The 19,187-nt window shown below is 42.1% G+C and overlaps 1 protein-coding gene across 1 annotated transcript; it reads right to left on the reverse strand.

Annotated features, from left to right (window-relative positions):
• Positions 1-964: 964 nt before the first annotated feature.
• Positions 965-14,177, reverse strand: ercc4 (excision repair cross-complementation group 4). The gene is made up of 11 exons (XM_080788976.1): positions 13,887-14,177; positions 12,831-13,011; positions 12,419-12,614; positions 11,448-11,655; positions 10,935-11,115; positions 10,391-10,519; positions 9,547-9,651; positions 7,191-7,743; positions 6,003-6,095; positions 4,018-4,130; positions 965-2,306 (listed from the first exon to the last, which is right to left on the reverse strand). Exons 1-11 carry the CDS (start codon positions 14,061-14,063, stop codon positions 1,564-1,566), a joined length of 2,679 nt encoding a protein of 892 aa, XP_080645102.1. The 5' UTR covers positions 14,064-14,177; the 3' UTR covers positions 965-1,563.
• Between the last annotated feature and the right edge of the window lie 5,010 nt (positions 14,178-19,187).

Below are 19,187 nucleotides of genomic sequence, written 5' to 3' on the forward strand. Positions count from 1 at the left end.
GTGTGGGCAACCATACTATTGCTTTTGTGCCCTTTTATTTATTGTTTTTATAGATAAACTTTATTTTGAGCATTATACCTCCCACAGTTTTTGTCGCAAGCACTCGAGCCATATGTCAAAATGCCGTACGATATGGGCTATAGCCCATGGTCCAAAATGATGAAAAACAAGGATAATTTTTTTTTTATCAAAAATTCAAAAAACGATGGGCAATAACCCATCGTTTTTTTCATCTCTATTTCTCACGCTATCGAGGAAGCGCAAGTTTTTCTCGCGCTATCGAGGAAGCGCGAGTTTTTGAAAAAAATAAGAAAAAACATATTTTTCTTATTTTTTTTTCTCATTTCTCAATTCTTATTATTTCTCATTTCTGATTATTTCTCGCGCTATCGAGGAAGCGCAAGTTTTTCTCGCGCTATCGAGGAAGCGCGAGTTTTTCTCGCGCTATCGAGGAAGCGCAAGTTTTTCTCGCGCTATCGAGGAAGCGCGAGTTTTTGAAAAAAATAAGAAAAAACATTTTTTTATTATTTTTTTTTCTCATTTCTCAATTCTTATTATTTCTCATTTCTGATTATTTCTCGCGCTATCGAGGAAGCGCAAGTTTTTCTCGCGCTATCGAGAAAGCGCAAGTTTTTCTCGCACTATTGAGAAAGCGTGAGTTTTTCTCGCACTATCGACAAAGCGCGAGAAACTCGCACTTTCTGCACAATATTCTGCACAGAAAAATCGAGATTCGCACTATCTCGATAGTGCGAGAAAAACTTGTGCAAGAAAAACTCGCGCAAGTTTTTCTTGCGCTTTCTCGAGAGCGCGAGTTTTTCTCGCGCAAGTTTTTCTCGCGCTTTCTCGAGAGCGCAAGTTTTTCGCAAGTTTTTCGCAAGTTTTTCACAAGTTTTTCGCAAGTTTTTCTTGCAAGTTTTTCGCATCACAGGTTTGTAGGTTTATACAAAACAAACAATTACAATATAGTTTCCATATTTAATATTCACTGACAAACAATTTATACAAATGTGAGACCCGAGTTAAATACATAGATTAAAATGTAACAAAGGCACTTCTAGTTTAGAAGAAAAAAACCCTTGCACGCCTACTGAATGGAGATGGACAGAACTTGAATAGTAAAAATCACACCTGTGTGAAGTGAAGGGCGCTCTTATCATCATACATCATCACCTTCGTCTTCAATGTGTTTACGCAATGTCTGTGCTCAAAGGCCATTCATTATCAATGGCATTCAATGTTTGTGTTAGGACAATGTTTGTGTTTACACAGTTTCAAGCCCTCAAAGCTGGACATAAGAGGGGCTAGCGCCTGTCAAACAAAGAACGTTTCGGTCACTCTACCAATATTCTTTTCTAAGTGAAGAAAGTGTGCGGGACTCCCCCTTATTTTCTACTTTAACCTAGTTTGAAATTCAGAAGGCAGTCAGTCAGTCCTGGACTCCTGACAGTCACAAAACTGTACATAATAGATGATATGATATTTGAAACATGCAATTGCTCTATGGACTGCCATCTCTCTTTTTAAAGCTTAATACACCTTTAGATAAATCTTTCATGCCCATCATGTCCGTTTGCTCTTTGGGGCAGGTGCAGGGACATCAGCAATATTGTGCAGAAAGTCATAGAGCATCCTAGCATTGGCGGTATGCCCCAGTATCTGTGCAAGCTTGTCCTGACTGAACTTAGCTAAATCTGCCAGGCTGTCAGCATTGCTGATCAGTGCCCTGCAGTTCTTGGCATTGACCCCCGGCATCTTCAACAGGAAGTCGTACGGTCCGGGGTTGTAGAGGTCGGCTGACTCGGCCACCGTGTCGGAAGACTCGCCTGTCACGGCCTGTGCCACCGCAGCGTCTGGTTCTGGGCGGCCTCGCTTCAGCTCTCGGAAGAGCTCAGCTGTGGCGTGGGGTGAGGGGCACCACAAGATGCGGAGGCGGGGGAAGTGCAGGGTGAGGAGGGTGAGTCGGGAGATGACGTCGTTGGGCGATATCTCCTGCCGGAAATCGGAGCGGGCCACAAGGGAGAACGGTTTCGCCGGGTCAAACTCGATCAGCAGCACGGGCTTCTTGTAGTAGCGCGTCATGGACAGGCATTGGGTGTAGAGGCGGCCGCTCTGCAGCGAGCCGATCAGGTCGCTGATGCTCTTGCGCTCCACACAGATGTCGTCGGTCAGGATGTAGTCCCCCACCTCGAGGGTGATGGGGTCGATGTCCATCCCGCGCCGGTGGAGCAGGGAGGGCAGCTCGCTGCGGAACTCACGCATGTCCACAATGACGCGCGACGGCTCCTTGGGCTGCTCCTGTCCCCCTGTTCAAAACCATGTCCTTCATCGTTACTTTATTTCATGTCATTCACTTTTTCTTTTTGACGGCATGGCTCTGAAAGCAGCCGCCTACATGAGGATTGGTGTGTGTGTATGTGTGTATGTCTATCTGTCTGGACTCTGGAGCTAATCTCACAAGCCGTCCATGAATGAGATGAAAGCCCATTTTTTATTTTTCCAAGATCCACATGAAGTCACATCTTCATGTGACTCCATCTTGTTTCTTATCCATTTAATCGGGAGGACAGAGGACGCTGTGGCATGCCTCCTTCACTCCCTTCTCCAACACCTGGATTCATCTTCGGACAATTTTGCCACTATTCTTTTTGTTGACTTTAGTTCTGCCTTTAATACAATTCAACGCCATCATATGATCAAGAAACTGCATCAGCTCAACATCCCCCCACTTCTCATACACTGGACTCACAACTTCCTGAGCAATAGACCACAAACAGTTAAAGTTGGTACATTATTTTCATCAACTGCTATCACCAACACGGGGGCCCCTCAAGGCTGTGTCCTCAGCCCCTTCCTCTACACTCTGTACACAAATGACTGTATTAGCCCCTCACCCACTAACATCACATACTTTAAATACTCTGATGATCCATGACAATAACTCTATTACGGTCTATCAGAATACCATTTCTCATTTCACACAGTGGTGCACTGACAACTATCTAGAGTTGAATGTGGTCAAAACAAAAGAACTGGTCATTGAAACAACAACCCACACTGGACTTAACCCACTCCTCATTAATGGTAAAACAGTAGAACAGGTTGACAGCTTCACATATCTTGGACTCACACTGGACAATAGACTCAGGTTTGATCAACACATTACATCTATCCAGTCACGCTTTCAGCAAAGACTCCATGTAATCCGTAAACTAAGATCATTATCTGTTGCTCCTCATCTTCTGCTATTATTGTACAAAAGCATTATTCAACCTGTTCTGTTGTACTGTTCTGCATGTTTCTACACCATACTGTCCATGCCTAACAGGAACAAACTTTTCAGTATCACCCGTATTGCTTCCAAAATCATCGGACTTCCTACACCCACACTTTCTGATATGAACAATAACGCCATCACACGACTAGCACTCTCGATATCAAATGACACTGACCATCCTCTGTATCGTTTCTTTAACCTCATGCCATCTGGACAAAGATACAGAACCTTGCCATGGAAAAAGGTCCGTTTTAGTAGGAGTTTTTTCCCCTCAGCCATCGCTGCATTAAACAAACTGCCCCGCCGATAGGATGGTTCTGTACACAGCTTGTGGGGACCTCATGTTTTTTTTTTTTTGTACTGTCTTGGTGTTATGTGCTCTGTGTTGTTTTGATGTGGGTGTTGAACAGATTGTGAAGACAAATATCCTTCGGGACAATAAAGATTATTATTATTATTCATCATGTTCTGTGCGCATCCTTCACGGTCAGACTGTAAGAATAACACATTCAAATCCAGGTATATTAAAGGATTATTGGCTCCTGGACAAGCACTAAAGTAACACTAACACTTTGGATCAAATTCAGATTCAAATTCAAAATGTCTAAGAGGGCAAGGAGGGAAAATGTCATAGTGAACAGTGAATAACAATCCTGATGGAAAGCAGAATGCCATGTTTGTACAAAGTCTAACAACCATAGTGCGGTAGAACAGTGCAGTAAATTATTAATGGGACATGCCTGCTTTGCGAGTGTTGACAGTGGCGTTGGCAGGCTCCAGGTTTCTAGCCAGGTCCAGGTTAGTGTCTTCTCTGCCCTCTCTCTCCTCTGGAACCACCATGGTGGCTTTCTCCCTGACACGTCACACAACATATTGGGAAATTAAATATTGTCGCTGTCGGGCACAACTTGTAGCCGACAGTGACAATATTTGTAGCGTAACCCCTGTACCGTACAAGGGTTAGGGTTACATGTGTTTTCAGGTGTGTTTCAAGTGTGTTCCTATGAATCCAATGTAGTTATTATTTAGTCACATGCTCTTGTTAATACTTTTTATTGGTTAATATTTATCAAATTCACAGACAGACTTTTGACCTTATGGCCCTCATTTATCAACCGTGCGTACGCCAAAATATGGGTGCACGCCGAAATTACCGCAATTGTCTGCATTTACCATTTCCGCCAAAGCTTGAAATTGAACTTGTGCCATGACAAAAATCACGTCTGGTCGTACGCTTTGTCCTCACCTGTTTTTCTGTCGTAGAACAGTGGAGCAGCATTGTTTGACCAGCTGAGAGGCTGTATTCACTCCTAAAATGTTTATATAAAACTGTATGTATGTATATGGGCTACATGTAAAAAAGAAAAAATATATATAAAGGAATACATCAACGATGTGTCTTTGTGTCATATGAAATTAGTATGAGATAAAATCGCGCAATTAAAAACAATGTTGCAAGTTAGATGCTTAAGCCATTTAAACAGTGTTTTGCATGAGCGCATACATGCGAGGATTTGGGCCGTCTGTGCTGAAATATTTCCATGACGGGACGTTGGAGAGTATAGTGCAGTGATGCAGCTGCTGAGAGTCCCAACGTGGGTAGCCTCTGGAGTTACGGTATGTGCAATCTCCTCCTCGTTTAATAAACCTGACGCGTCGCTCGAATGCCAAATGTACCGTGCCAGGCTGCCAGCACAAGTGGGAACCACATCGGAGATAGGTAGGCTACCCAGCCAGCCCACCACCACCAGTGCCAGCCACATGAGGCTACGGTTTTGGCTGCACATTCATATAATGAATATAGCGACAAGCGACTGCGAGGCAATCTAAATAGACTGTCGAACGTGCATGGTCAGTTGGTCACGGTGTCACGGACGGACCACAGTGATAGAGAGAGACAGACAGACAGACAGACAGACAGGACAGGAGGAGCACCTATGCAAAACAGCAGTGTGTGTGTGCCTATTTGTTATTTAATTCATGGTTCACAGGTTCAGGTTTTCGTTCACTAATATATCTTGTTGTATATTAAATTAAAAATACTTTAATAATTTAATATACAACTAACAACACACAGTGACAGTTGCTTGCAAATTGCGATATATGCATGCGTGCGTGCGGGGGGGGGGTGAAGCAGGCAGCAAGGGAAGCGAAGCGAGAGGAGAAACAGAGAGGGTAGGCCTACAGCTTTATTTAATTCATGCAGGTTTATTTATTTAAGATACAACAAGTTGCAAGTTGCGTGTGCGGGCGTGCGTCTGTGTGTGTGTGTGTGTGTGTGTGTGTGTGTGTGTGTGTGTGTGTGTGTGTGTGTGTGAGATAGGGGGCAGCAAGGCAAGCGAGGGAAACTTTTTTTTCTCCTCTAATGTAACCATGGTTTCCCGGTCGTATTGCAGTTATTCATGTCGCATAAACGAGGGCGAGGCTTGATTTAATAGGCGTGCCAGATAGATTTCAGCCGTCACATTTATTAACGTCGGAACGAAATTAAGGAAGGATCAGCCGTTTGCGATCACTTTATAAATGCCGTGGCGACGCGTGTGTACTACGAAACCTACACTCGAATTTGGGGCAGATTTTACACTCAATTGATAAATGACTCAAATGAGGGCCTATATCCCTATTTTCTTGACAGAATTCAAAATAAGAACTACTTCAAAATCAGTAATGACAAATAAATATCTCTGTCCAGCCACCTTGGAGTGTTGGAAGAAGCAGTACTGACCTGATCAGGTGTTCAAAGGCTTTCTTCTCCTTCGAAAGAGCCGTAAGATACCTCTGCTCCTCTGTTGAGCCCCCATAGATAAGGAAATACACCCTGAGAAGAACAATGAGAAGAGAAACCATGAGCAGGACAAAACTTAAAGCAGAGCAGACCAAACTAAGTATTTTAAAACGCTGACCAATCTACAAAACACTGAAACATGCAAGTCAATTTCCATGTTTTTAACAAACTCCTCTTCTTGTTTTATGCATTCTAATGTGATTTTATAATTGTTGTGTCTCCTTTGCTTGATGTTCTGTGTTGTGTTGTTGTTGAAATGTGCTATAAAAATAAAAAGCAAGGCTTTTGCACACCTACAGGACAGCCAGGTTCCCCACATACTGAAAAAGGAACAAACTCCTGCACACTGTCTTCAAACGCAGTTGAAAAGTTTAACCCATTTAGACCTGAACTCAAATCTACAAAATGTCTTTTAAATCATGACAGTTTTCTGAAAAACCTATGTTTCTATGTCAGTGGTTCTCAAACTATTTCATGGACCCCAAAATAAATACTTTGATTGTGCACAGATCTGAGTGTGCAGAGCTTCCCTTTAGTTTTCTCATTATCCCTTTGTGACTCCAGCACCGTACATTTATGTTTATATATGTTGTTCTAGGATAATATGAGCATCAAAGCAATATTTTTAAAATAAATAAATGTGCATTCCATATATTCCATAGGGCTGGACCACACATGGACATACGACATCATCAACTTGTGACAGGAGCAGTTCCTATTGAGTGAAAGATTCTCTATTTATGAAAGAAATAAAATATTTATATGTTTTAATTTTTAGTTATAGAGGGCAAGTATAATGTTTTAAGCCATATTTGTCATATTAGCCAGGGTTCCATTTAAAACACCAAAAGGGGTTCCCGTCCTGAATGGAGTAAGGGAACTGCAACGTTTAGGCCTATTCGACCTTCATCAGGCTATCTTTCAGATACAAATAAAAATGCCTTGCCTACTTTTTCCAAATTAACATTTATAGTATACATTTTAAAATAACTAAAGGGCGTACTTGGGATCATACCCAGTTGAGAATGCATGCATGCTTTACTGAGCATCACAATGAAGGGAAACTGAAGGGGACACATGCAATGCGCGCGCACTCTCACACACACACACACACACACACACCCCTACCTCAGTGGAATCCCCGGCCGACTGGCCTTGTAGATCTCCAGCTGGCGGACAAAGCTGAGCTCAGCATCATACAACACCACAAAGCTGGGTTCCACCTCGTGCAGCACACGTGTCAGGCTGTAAGGGTCGCTGCAGCCCCTCAGCGGGTGGATGACCGTCATGGGCTCCTTCAGTAAGCCGTAGTAAGCGTCGGACGACAGGTCCAACTTCAGCTGCTCTTCCTCTTCTTCCTCGTCCATCAGTCCATCTTCGTCTATGCTACTGGCCGCCCCCTCAGTTTCGTCCCTCTCATCGTCTTCGTCCTTCCCCATCATCTTTTTAGAGGTCTTTTGTGCTACTTTATTCCCCTTGGAGGTCTTCGCAGGCTGTCGGTTCATGGTCCAGCCTTTGCCATGTCTATGTGAGTCCAGCTCTAAGGCGGCAGCAGCTGCCGCGTCCCGCTTGCCGACAGTACGTGTATACAGCCGGTTAAGCAGCGCGTCAGAGCCGCGATTGATGTACTGCTGCAGCTGGGCGCATGTCCTGTCATCACTGGCACAGATCAACACACGGCCTGCATGGAGAAAGCAAGTGATAGACCATAGAGGATGCTTGGTTGATAGATAAAACAGCAGTCAGATATTGTTCCCCCCAGAAGGTCAGATAAGGTGAATGAGTTTATAATGGGACATGAGCTGAGAAGATGGTTAAAAGGAGGTCGATTCTCCTTAGGGAAGGGTGTCTGATACAGCACAGGGGAGGAAAGATGGTTAACTCTTCTTTAATCAAACTATAATTCACTCAATATCTGTCTGTCTGTCTGTCTGAATGAAACACTGCCGCTGCTCCTCACTGCCTGCACCAATCGCTCACACTTTTCACACAGGCATTGACCATAATATTATGGAGGTCTTAAAGCCCTTTCTCCATAATTTCACAAATTATGAATTAATGAATTAGTGCTTAAATTTCCCCATCTACTTACATGGGAAAACGCACAACCTCACCTCCGCCTTCACTGTTATGTGTGTGTGTCTGTCTCCCCCCCTAATTATTGCTTCTTTTTTCCATCTATGACGCTACTTCTGTGTTGCTGTGTCTCCTCTGTCTCCAGCTACTTCTGATGCCATACATACCTTAATGCAATTGCTACACTACAAACGCGACACTGACTGTTTTTTTCTTTTATTTCTATGTTTGATGTACTGTTTTTCCATTTCCTGTGATCAAGTATATTCACAACTATATTAAAGCAATCCTTCCTCAAAATACATCAATAATATGATCTATTAAATCACATTACCCACACTGTACATCATTTGGTGTTCATTTATCAGAACGGTAAGGACTAGTAAGTATAATGTCAGAGCTCCAAAGACACTATCAAGTTATATTCTAATATACTGTATCAACACAACCTGAAAAAGAGTAGGCATTACAATGCTAGGTTAGTGTTCACACATTTTTCAAAGACAATAGATATGTTGTTACATAAAATGTTATCATATCTACCATGTGATGAAATTGTGTGGCTAGGACCCATGACCTGCACTGTAATACTAAATATGAAGGATTTTCCATTCAGTCTGCATGCTGGCAGCAGCACTCAAGGACAGTTCAGTTGTCCAGCACTCTTTATCCGTTAATTTATTTTGTCATAGAAGTGGCTCGAGTTGGGATAGATATTCAGATATTCAGAGAATTGGAACTGGGGATGTGAATTGTTGGAGGAGGATTTGTGGAATTGTTGCTATTCAGGATACTTTTTGTGTTTGGAGTGACCCTATTGAACACACATGTAACACGGCAATATATTCATGTACTGTATCTGATGGAAAGGCTCGACTGACATCAAGAGGATTTCATTTCAAATAGGCCTGCTTTACTGGGAGCAAAAGGGTTTTTCAAATAACTGACGGCAAGAGCATTTGTTTGTTTTTGGAAAAGACAATTTTATTTTATTCCAAAAGGTGTGGTGACTTGAATATTAATGAGCCTCATTTGTAACCCCCACGCCTCAGAGAAAAACATTGCTTGAAAATAAATGTGTTTTGGGGTTGCTATTGTTGCTAAATGTGTACAATGGGTATTGCATAACTGAAAAGGGCATGTGCCCCTGCACAAATAGTATGTACATTTATGTGTGCTTATGTTTATGCATCCATTCTTAACATTCAATTCAAAGGGCCTTTATTGGCACGAGAAAACATGCCAATGTATTAGTAATGTATTAGATTTGTGCAAAGCCTAGCAGCCTTAAATACTGGTAGGTACTGAGGTGGATAATGATAAGTGCATTCTTTGTTGACTTGACATGCAAGATGTGTGTAGACCTTTTTTGAAAATGCACATCATTGTAATTATAGTAAAGTCTGACCTGGTTCATGTTCAGAGCTTTTGTTCTCCTTCTCAATCTCCTGGAGGACCTCAGTCAGAGCCTCCCACTTAGGACTCTTCTCCAGCACCAGCTCTCGCTTCACCTCTGACACACACACACACACACACACACACACACACACACACACACACACACACACACACACACACACACACACACACACACACACACACACACACACACACACACACACACACACACACAGTGGAAATTGCATACAAGGACAAACATTGTTCAGGTGCAGCAAAGTTACATCCACAAAAGCATGTGTCCTCAGTCACGATACAACAAGCATATGCATGGGCACAAGTAGTGTAGGAATCCGAAGTTCGAAACCCCCTCTAACAACTAGTCCGCTCGACTTAAAAACAACATTCTCCGATTCAAAAACTAATCCAATAACATTAAATATTACATAGTATGGTCATCCGTCTGAAGCATTAAATGCTGTAACAGTGAACCTGAGGAAAACACATGACTTCAGAGATTGCTTCCAGTTCCAAAACTCCATACACTGGCACTATGGTAATGCTATTGGGTAACTACTCTGACAAATGTGTACAATGGGTATCGCATAACTGGAGGGGCATGCGTTCCAGCACAAATAGTATATTTATGTGTGCTTATGTATGCATGCATTTAACATTCAATTCAAGTCTTGGCTAAATATGACATAGTATAATAGTAGTAATTCAATTTAAAAAAATAAGAAGAATTCCAGACACCAGGTTACTACTGCTTGCTTACAATGTTGATGATTTAAGAATTAACTTAGTCTGTAGCTCTGGCCAAAACTATTCTTTTAAAATGCTTCGTCAGTTACCTGTGCCAGAGGTCTGCTTCTTCTCCAACTCTGCTGCCACTTTCAGCTTCTTCTTGCTCTCTGGGATGCGGTACACTCTGCTCCTGGCATTCACAAACATGGAGTTGCTAGCGTCCAGGAACAGCCAACCTGGTGGTAGAATGTTCACATGATAAACCAAGTAGTAGCAGCAAAAGCAGCAATTGTAGTGTAGAGGTACAATGAGGGTGTGTAATCATCACAGCTTGGTAAATACCCTTAGTTATTATGTAGTATTATGATCTAAAGAAAACACCAGTTTTTTACCTGGCACACATTTCTGTAATCAGCAGACTACCTCTATCTAATCCTAACTGAATGCACCTGTTGTCAACCATGCTTGCTGGTGCGCAAAATATAAATGCTTTATAAACCTACAAATGACAGGACAAAAGGGGTGTTTTGCTGATTGAAAACATATCCAGCTTCCAATAACCAGATGCAGGGCAAGACAAGACAGGACTTCCCCAAGGTGAAGTTGGGTTTGTTGTATGTCAGCAGTGCAAACACATTTGGCCAGCCTCACCAGAGTTGTTGCCAAAGCTCTTCTGGCTGGTGTGCAGGGATTCGAGCAGGTTGAGGAAAGTGACACAGTCGTACTGGGTCAGGTAGAGCAGTAGAACTCTCAGAACCTTCAGATCCTGGACCAGGTTCTTGGTTTTGGCGCCCAACTGGTGCCACAGAGGATCCAGATAGTGACGGATGGTCTGGGCGGGGGGAGAGCAAACAAAAAAACAAAACAAACAGATCAGATTCCATGACTGGAATGAATAATCTTCAGCATGTAAGCTAAAAGCGTTACCCCCTTGTTTATAGATTATTGTACTTGTGTAATGATTACCATTGTTATATTGCCTCTCTCAATGTCATTGTTCAAAGATTTATAGTTTATTTTCTATTAAGAAATACATAAAAAAGAGGCTTTGAAATGTTGACAGAGTTATAAAAGTGTTGACTCTTAATCGCATGTAATTTCCCACACTGTCTACGTTCTATCCACAATTCTGTTTTCTAGTCTAATCTCTCTCTTGTGGAAGACCTTCTCGAAGGCGTTGCCCAGTGTGTTCTCCAGGGAGAGGTCTTCGGCCTCCAGTGATGGGTTGTAGCGTTTCAGCTCCTTCAGGCAGGCACCCATGATGTCCAGGATGGAGCTCTGGATGGTTTTCATGGCCGGGGTCAGAGCCACGTGCAGCTCCACCACCTCTGGCTTGTGTTTGTCTAGAGCTGTGTTCACCGATGCTTGGAACCTGGGAGGAGGATGAACGAGTTAAGAAATAGAGAGACAGAGACGAGGGAGAAAGAGATCGATAATGTTATCAGACTTAAATACTCAAATCTCAACCTCATTTCCATTTGTTAGTTACATAGTGGTGGCATGTCTATATTGTCTACAATACTTGCCAATGATCTCTGTGGTAACCTAGTTTTCTAAGAGGAAGAACATCCGCACACCAGTTTGTAGAGCTCCGAGACTTACTTTATTTTAAGACAACAATTTTGCAACGTTTCGACCGACTAGGTCTTCATCAGGCAAATAAAGTAAGTCTCGGAGCTCTACAAACTGGTGTGCGGATGTTCTTCCTCTTCTTTGATGTTTGCCTTGATGCCTGACAACGAGCACCTGGCCAGAATATAGGCATTGAGATGTGCACACAATCTTCTCTGTGAACCTAGTTTTCTACCTATTGTGACATCTCACAGAAGAACTACAGGCAGGGTTTCATTCAATGATGTGGCTGTGGACTGCAGAATGAACATTAGTTAGAAGTTTGAAACCTGACAAACTCACTAACCATATTTGGATGTTCAACTTCCTCCCTTGCAATGCACACTGGTAAATGTCAAGACATCATCAGTGTCAGAGCAGAACTCTGCTTTCTCAGTGAATGTGAATGTATTGCTTCCACTGATCACTTGAAATGATTGCACTCTCACAAAAAAGTGGCAAAGTTATCCCTTAAATACCAATACCGAGACAAAGTCATGATGTTTTATCAGAATCCAGCAGACCTGGGCCAGAGGTAGAGTTTCTTGACAAAAAGGTTCCTCATGACGCGCTCCACCTGGCAGAATCCAGAGGAGAAGGATGTGGCCTTGTCTGTGAAGGCTTTAATGAAGCCTGTCTTGTTCTTCTGTCTGAACAGGCGCAGGATGAAGGCCTCCTGGCATGACTCGATGATCTTATGAGCCCGGTACACCAGGATGCCTGGAGACAAGGGAGTGACACAGCAGTTAAAAGCAATATCAGTCTCAGGGTTAAAAAATAACCATTTCAAAGTAAAGCACTACTATATATAAATTACAGAAAGTTCAATCTTAGGTCTGAAGTTAGCATCTTCTTAAAACATTCATACTCTTGCGCAGAGTAGACAATCTATATTTTACAGATATTGAATGGTACACAACTTGAGCAGTATGAGACCTGATATGAGGTGTGCAGGGATGCGGTCTGTGAGGAAGTCCACCACCAGGATTCTGCTGGTAACAAACAGCACTCCTCCCTGGGTGTACACATTATAGCGCTCTGTGCTTTGGATGTCACTGGTCACTGTCCTAGGCAAGTGCGTCACACCCTCAATTCTCAGCTGCTCTGTGAAATACTCCTGGGGAAGACAAGGAACGAAGACAATGTAAGCAACTAAGCATTGTTCAATATTGTGTTGTTAAGTCCCCCTACATGCTAGTAAACATCAGGGGAGTCGGGGACACCATGAATGATTACCTTTCTATAGTAGCAAAGCAAACAATTGTAGATCTGCTGTTTTCACTCGTTTCTTTTTTAACATAATTAAAATAATCAACGAAAAACTTTGAAATAATCATGATGTCGCATAAGCTATATTATTTAGTGTAGGGGCAGCTTTATTTTTAAAACATTCTGAATCTTACAGTAGGATGCTTGCCAACAGTTCTGTACAATGTTACACACAGCTACTCTCCCTCCCGGCGATGACGACATGGAGTCGACTATGTGATCATGCAATCACTACACGTCTAGGCTCCAAGACAGCTTCCCCCAGGAAACCACCAGACACACACAAACAGGCATACACACACAATCATACACTTGTAACACCCCACCCGGACACCTGCCCTATTATTTATAAACACCCCAAAAACATTCTCATTACATACAGAGTCAGATACAGTAGAATTATTGTACACACAAACCTTTAAATATTTAAAATCTTTAAATATATTTTAAAAAGAGAAAAACTGCTACGATTTGTCTCAAAGGTTGTTTTTTTTACTGACAAATCTTGAAATATTGGTAAGCACACTACATAAATCGATTTGATGACTGAATGAGTTATATTAAACGTGGCTCTTTAATCATCAGTTACACATTTACAATTTGTCACTTATACATGGAGTATGTTCAGTACGTACACTTGTATGTGGGTCCAGTGCTTACTGGTGCAGTGCTGTAAGCACTGGACCAGGGCTATGGGACATGTAACTTGTGTCTTGTTCTCACCTGTTCTGGAGTAGTTGCGTTGAGCAGTAAGACCAGGTTGTCCTCCACGGAGTGGACCCGCATGAACTGCAGCAGAATGCGGTCTATCCCCATCCCCTCCGCCGTCACCAGCAGCCCGTCACAGCCGAACACGTTCAAGAACATCTCCGTCTCAAACTCCAACAAAGGCCCCGTCATAATTAAATAGTCACGACGTAGAGTATCGTCTTCACAATGCTTTAAAAAAATAGATTGCTAAAGGGGAGGAGGATAAACCATTCGTTGTCAGAGAGCAGAGCCACTTATGACCATATGACAGAGATATTATTGTTGTATTGTTTTGAACGTGCACTTCCGGTCACGTGAGACGGAAACACTATAAACAAGGACAATACAATCTAAAATCTAGCGCCATCTGCTGCACTAGGGGTTCTAAATAGATGAATGTTACTTGGTGCATATGATCTGGCACGTGTAAAATTGGCTATATGCAGTTATAGTTCAGTATTATATGTAAAGTAGGTAAGGCTATACAGGCTATACAGGCCATTTCTACATGATGTGAAGATGCACCGTACATCATTATACTTAAATGTTATCATTCAACCCCAAATAAGGGTAGTTTTGTAGCAATCTGTAGCTATAATTACTAGACATTAATTGTCTAATCAATGATTCAGCATGTTCTAATACTATAGCCTATTTACTTATTAGGCTACTATTAACATTTTGGGCAGTGGTCTATTCTGGAGTCTGGACGCCTTATTTTAAAGTCATGTATGGTGATTTGTTGACAAACTCTGCACATTTAAATATTGACTGGACTGATATGAATAGTAAATGTATATATGGTAAGATATGTGATGACTTATATGGTGGCATTTTCCCCTACAAAAACCTTGACGATAATCAGAAGCGGGTATGTATAAAACATTTGAGTTGTAAAAACATCTCTGAAAAAAAGAGGGATGTGATGTGGCTAGTCTCTGTGAGGATCCTAGCAGTAAGGGCGGTGGTAAAATGGAGCTGCTTTGTCAAAACTATTAAATGCCCGATACTGAATTGTAACGCAGATGAGACGATAGAACATCTCCTGGTAGACTGCCAGAGGTCTAGAGAGGTTTGGGGGAAAATGTCAAACATTGGTTTTAATATTAATGTCACTTACAATGTATGGAGTTTTTAATGAAAAAATGTCGGCCATGGAGAATGAATTTTATTGGTCTATTATTTGCACTGTTATTAACAAATTATGGAACACCAGGTGTGCTATGGTGACCAGGTGGTCATCTCTGGAGAGGTGGTATTTAAGCAGATACAAACCGAACTTAAAAGACAGAGAACCCTCGACTTTTTGGCACCTTGATATATGTTTGTATTGTAATTTATATATGTATTATGTAACTTTGCATAACTTGTAAACCCTGAATAATTTTCAATAAAGTATATATAAAAAGCGAAACCAAACTACAAAAATGAGTATCAATGCCCTGACCTGAACGCGCCCATAGAGAGCAGTAGAGCACTTCGTTGCATTGCAATTTGCAGTCTTCCCCATGTGTCCAGCTGTGCGGTCATACAGGACAGGTCCAACCTCTTTGGGGAGACGCTTGCGTCTTGTTGGAGTAAGAAAATGAAGCCGAAGTCATTAGGCTTAGGCTACGGCTGAGACGAGAGGCAGGAATAACTTGCCAGCTCATTGATTCGTATTTATTGCCGTTTTATCGCACATGATATTTAATCAAATCATCCGAAAACGAAAACATGCTGTATCTCCATTCTCCACGGTCACGGGGTGGCAGGTTCGTGCATGTGAAAAGATGACACGATTGAAGGGGAGTCACACAGTGTCCATTTCGCCATATAAATTCATGTCATTGTGGATGATGCTGTAAATGTAAAGTGAGTGCTGAGTGGGTGCAGGAGCAGCTTGAAATTTTATGGCCGGCTCGAGGGCGAAATATGGGATATTTAGCTGCTTGCAGAGAGGGGGGACGGGGGGGGGGGACTTCCTTATAACCTAACTAATTAGAAAAGGAGAGAAGCAGAAGGGTTTGGGGCAAATGGTATGGGGGGTTTCACCAGCAAAGCGGATCTGAGGGCTGCCTACTACTGAGAGAGATTTAAAGTTAACAGCCAGGCCCACTCATTTATACCAAAACTGGAGGACAGGCCTGCCACTGCCAGTAATCCGGTTAAGGTTACTGTAAAACAGAGCCAGAGGTACATCGAGTTGTTTTTCAACCATTTCAATTAAGTGAAACGATCGAGCCCCGGCCGAACATCCAGTCCCAGAGGTCCCCTATAGGGCATGGGCATGGGCATCCCCCCCCCCCCCAAAAACGTCATTCCACCCGTCACACTCCACAGGAATAGTCAAATCACAACTACTAAGATTCCATAGGATTTGCACACAGAGAAGTGATTTCGAAATAGCTTGTAAAACTCTATTTAATGCTCTCAGACTAAGAGGATACACTAGGACATTCCTCCGGAAAGCTCAAAATACCTTCTTAGAAATAAGAGTGCGGGATCCAGGCCCTAAATTGGCTCTGATAACCAGTTATTCATCACAGAGCACACTAGCCAACAACAGAATAAAAAGGAATTTTGAGAACCGAACGGATGATCTTCTAAAAGATTATAAATTTATATCGGCCTACAGAAAAAATAAAAACCTTAAAGATTATCTAGTACACAGCAAGCTAAAATAAATCAACACACCAGCACGCCAGGGACCAGAATACTTCAAACCCAAACAGAGAGATTAGAGATTAAACAACAAATAACAGCCAGAACCAGCAACTGCATTTACTTAATCACATGTGAAAAATGTGGTTTACAATATGTCGGAGAAACGGGTAAAACAATAGGTACTAGGCTGGGACAACACAGATACAATATTAACAATGCCAAAAAGACAACCACAAGATTTGTGCAACATTTCATGGCTCACGGCATTGAAGCTCTAAAATGCGCTGGACTTCAACACAATCCCAACTGGACAGTAGGACAAAGACGTTTTAATGAAAAACAGTGGATTAAGAACCTCAACACGGATTTTCCTGGAGGCTTAAACATGCCTAAAATCAGATCTTGAACACAACAAAACTTAAACTCAGGATTAAACTGGAGAAATCTAAAAGTGATTGGATCAGACTTCCTTCGGATACATGGCGAATGCATTTATTCACAACTTCAGTGCACAGTGCACTGAAGTTGTTTAATTCCCCCCCCAAACAAAAACAGAAAAACAAACAAACAAAACAAGGACAATGGTTTTGGGTGGGTCACATGCCACGTTGCAGGCCATCTGCCAAGGTCAACAACAAGCGCTTTCTCAGTGTCTGAGGTACGTCTCAAAGGCAAAGCCCATGCAGGGCTCAAAGTTTAGGTAGAAGAGTTTGTTTTTCCCAAGGATCATGTCAGAGTACTGAACAAGGATTTTTTTTTAAATATACCCCTTGTAGTTTTTCCACTGTGTATTTATTTTATAGCGCATAGGCCTATCTACCACTGCACATTACACAAAGCGTGTGCGCGTTCGTGTGTGACATTAAATTAGAGTCAGTCAACTCAGTTTGCAAAACTGATTTCAGCCATCCATCCTAGTCGATGTTGTAAACAACACCAGTACATTTATTTAATTTGTTTCATTTGTTTATCTCTTTGTGGACGAGATCACATAAAGAGGTGAGAGTCACTGCAGGCAGAGAAGTTTGATGGTTCTTCTCAACCCATTGTAGCTGTGAAAGCAGCTTCCCTGTCAAACTTTGGAGGCCGATCTGTCAGCGTCGTTCACCTCAACAATGATGGTCAACCCAGAAATACCACAGCCGCGTAAACTTAAAGCATGGTATGATAAAAAAGGGAAAACCTCAAAGGTCGACACCCTGACACACAGTAACGTAACTGTAGAGGGTTTGATGATGTCAGACTGTGAGATATGCGTGATCATATATGGAGACGTGGTGTCACGATGTGTTACCATATACAGTATGGAGAGTTGGAGACGTGATATCACGATGCGTGACCATATATGGAGACATGGGTGACTAGACGTACGTGATGTCACGATGCATGACTTATATGGAGGCGTGAGGTGACTGACGGGAAATGCAAGTTCTCATAGTTAATGCGACCTGCTGTCGCAACTACTAGTACTATTAATAATAATGATGATAATATAATAATAATAAAGCTAACCAGATTACACAGATGACCATTTTTCTTACGTCATCATTGAGAGCTAGTCATACATATACACACCACGTACTCTGGTCCCAGCAGTTCAGGCACAATTTTCTATTTTATTTGCAAATTGTGATGACGTAAGACATACGTATACATATACATATACTATATAGAGTATGTAGTTGTAATTTGATTAGCAGTATACTGTGGTTACTTTGTGCCAAAAAGTGACAGCCGTCAACCATTCTTTTGGGTATGCAAGAAAAACAGAAAATCTGTGCCTGGTTTGCTGGGACCAGATTACACAGATGACCATTTTTCTTACGTCATCATTGAGAGCTGAGACCAGAGTACGTGGTGTGTATATGTATGACTAGCTCTCAATGATGACGTAAGAAAAATGGTCATCTGTGTAATCTGGTCCCAGCAAACCAGGCACAGATTTGCTGTTTTTCTTGCATACACAGAAAAGTGGTTGACGGCTGTCACGTTGAAGAGACCGGGCGAAATTATTACTTGCGCGCTCTGCTTGCGCAAGTAATAATAATAATACGGTGCCAACTTGCACCTTGCACACAAGTAGGCGATGTAAGAGCACACAAGTAGCCTACTGCTACTACAATTTACAATTTAGGCATTTATTAGACGCTCTTAGTACAGAGCGACTTACATTAAGCAAGAACAAAAAGCATGGCAATACATCACGTACATAAAAAGTAGTTATCATGAATCATACGTAAGCTAAGAACGTAACAGTGGAATATCTATATAATGAAACTATGCATGTATACTTTATAGTGCTATGTCTACATTAAATGCTATCTAAGTTACATAAGTTCGGCCTTTACATACGCCTGTAAGGTTGTTGGGGTTAGGGCAAGTGCTACAGGCCATGATGGAGTCTGAAGAGGTGGGTTTCCAGACTACGGCGGAAGATTGGGAGTGAAGCTGCAGTTCTGATTGTAAATAATGATAAGTGCATTCCATTGTTTTGGAGCCAGAAGGGAGAAGAGTTTGGGACGTGTGGAGCGCTGTCCCGGCGTTTTTAGTGAAGGTACTTCCAGCTTCCCTGCGTTGGCTGATCTGAGTGCGCAGGAGGGTTTGCAGGGTTCGATCAGACTTGCAAGA

Source organism: Protomyctophum bolini, assembly GCF_963924005.1.
Source record: "Protomyctophum bolini genome assembly, chromosome: 18".
NCBI classification, from domain to species: domain Eukaryota; kingdom Metazoa; phylum Chordata; class Actinopteri; order Myctophiformes; family Myctophidae; genus Protomyctophum; species Protomyctophum bolini.

Bases quoted from the DNA above. Each gene is read 5' to 3' on its own strand.
- ercc4 (XM_080788976.1), bottom strand. From the start codon at position 14,063: ATGACGGGGCCTTTGTTGGAGTTTGAGACGGAGATGTTCTTGAACGTG. The intron at 12,615-12,830 runs GTCTCATACTGC...CCTTGTCTCCAG, and splicing joins CCCTGCACACCTCATATCAG to GCATCCTGGTGTACCGGGCT. The intron at 2,307-4,017 runs GCATGTCCCATT...GGTTTTGAACAG, and splicing joins TGTCAACACTCGCAAAGCAG to GGGGACAGGAGCAGCCCAAG.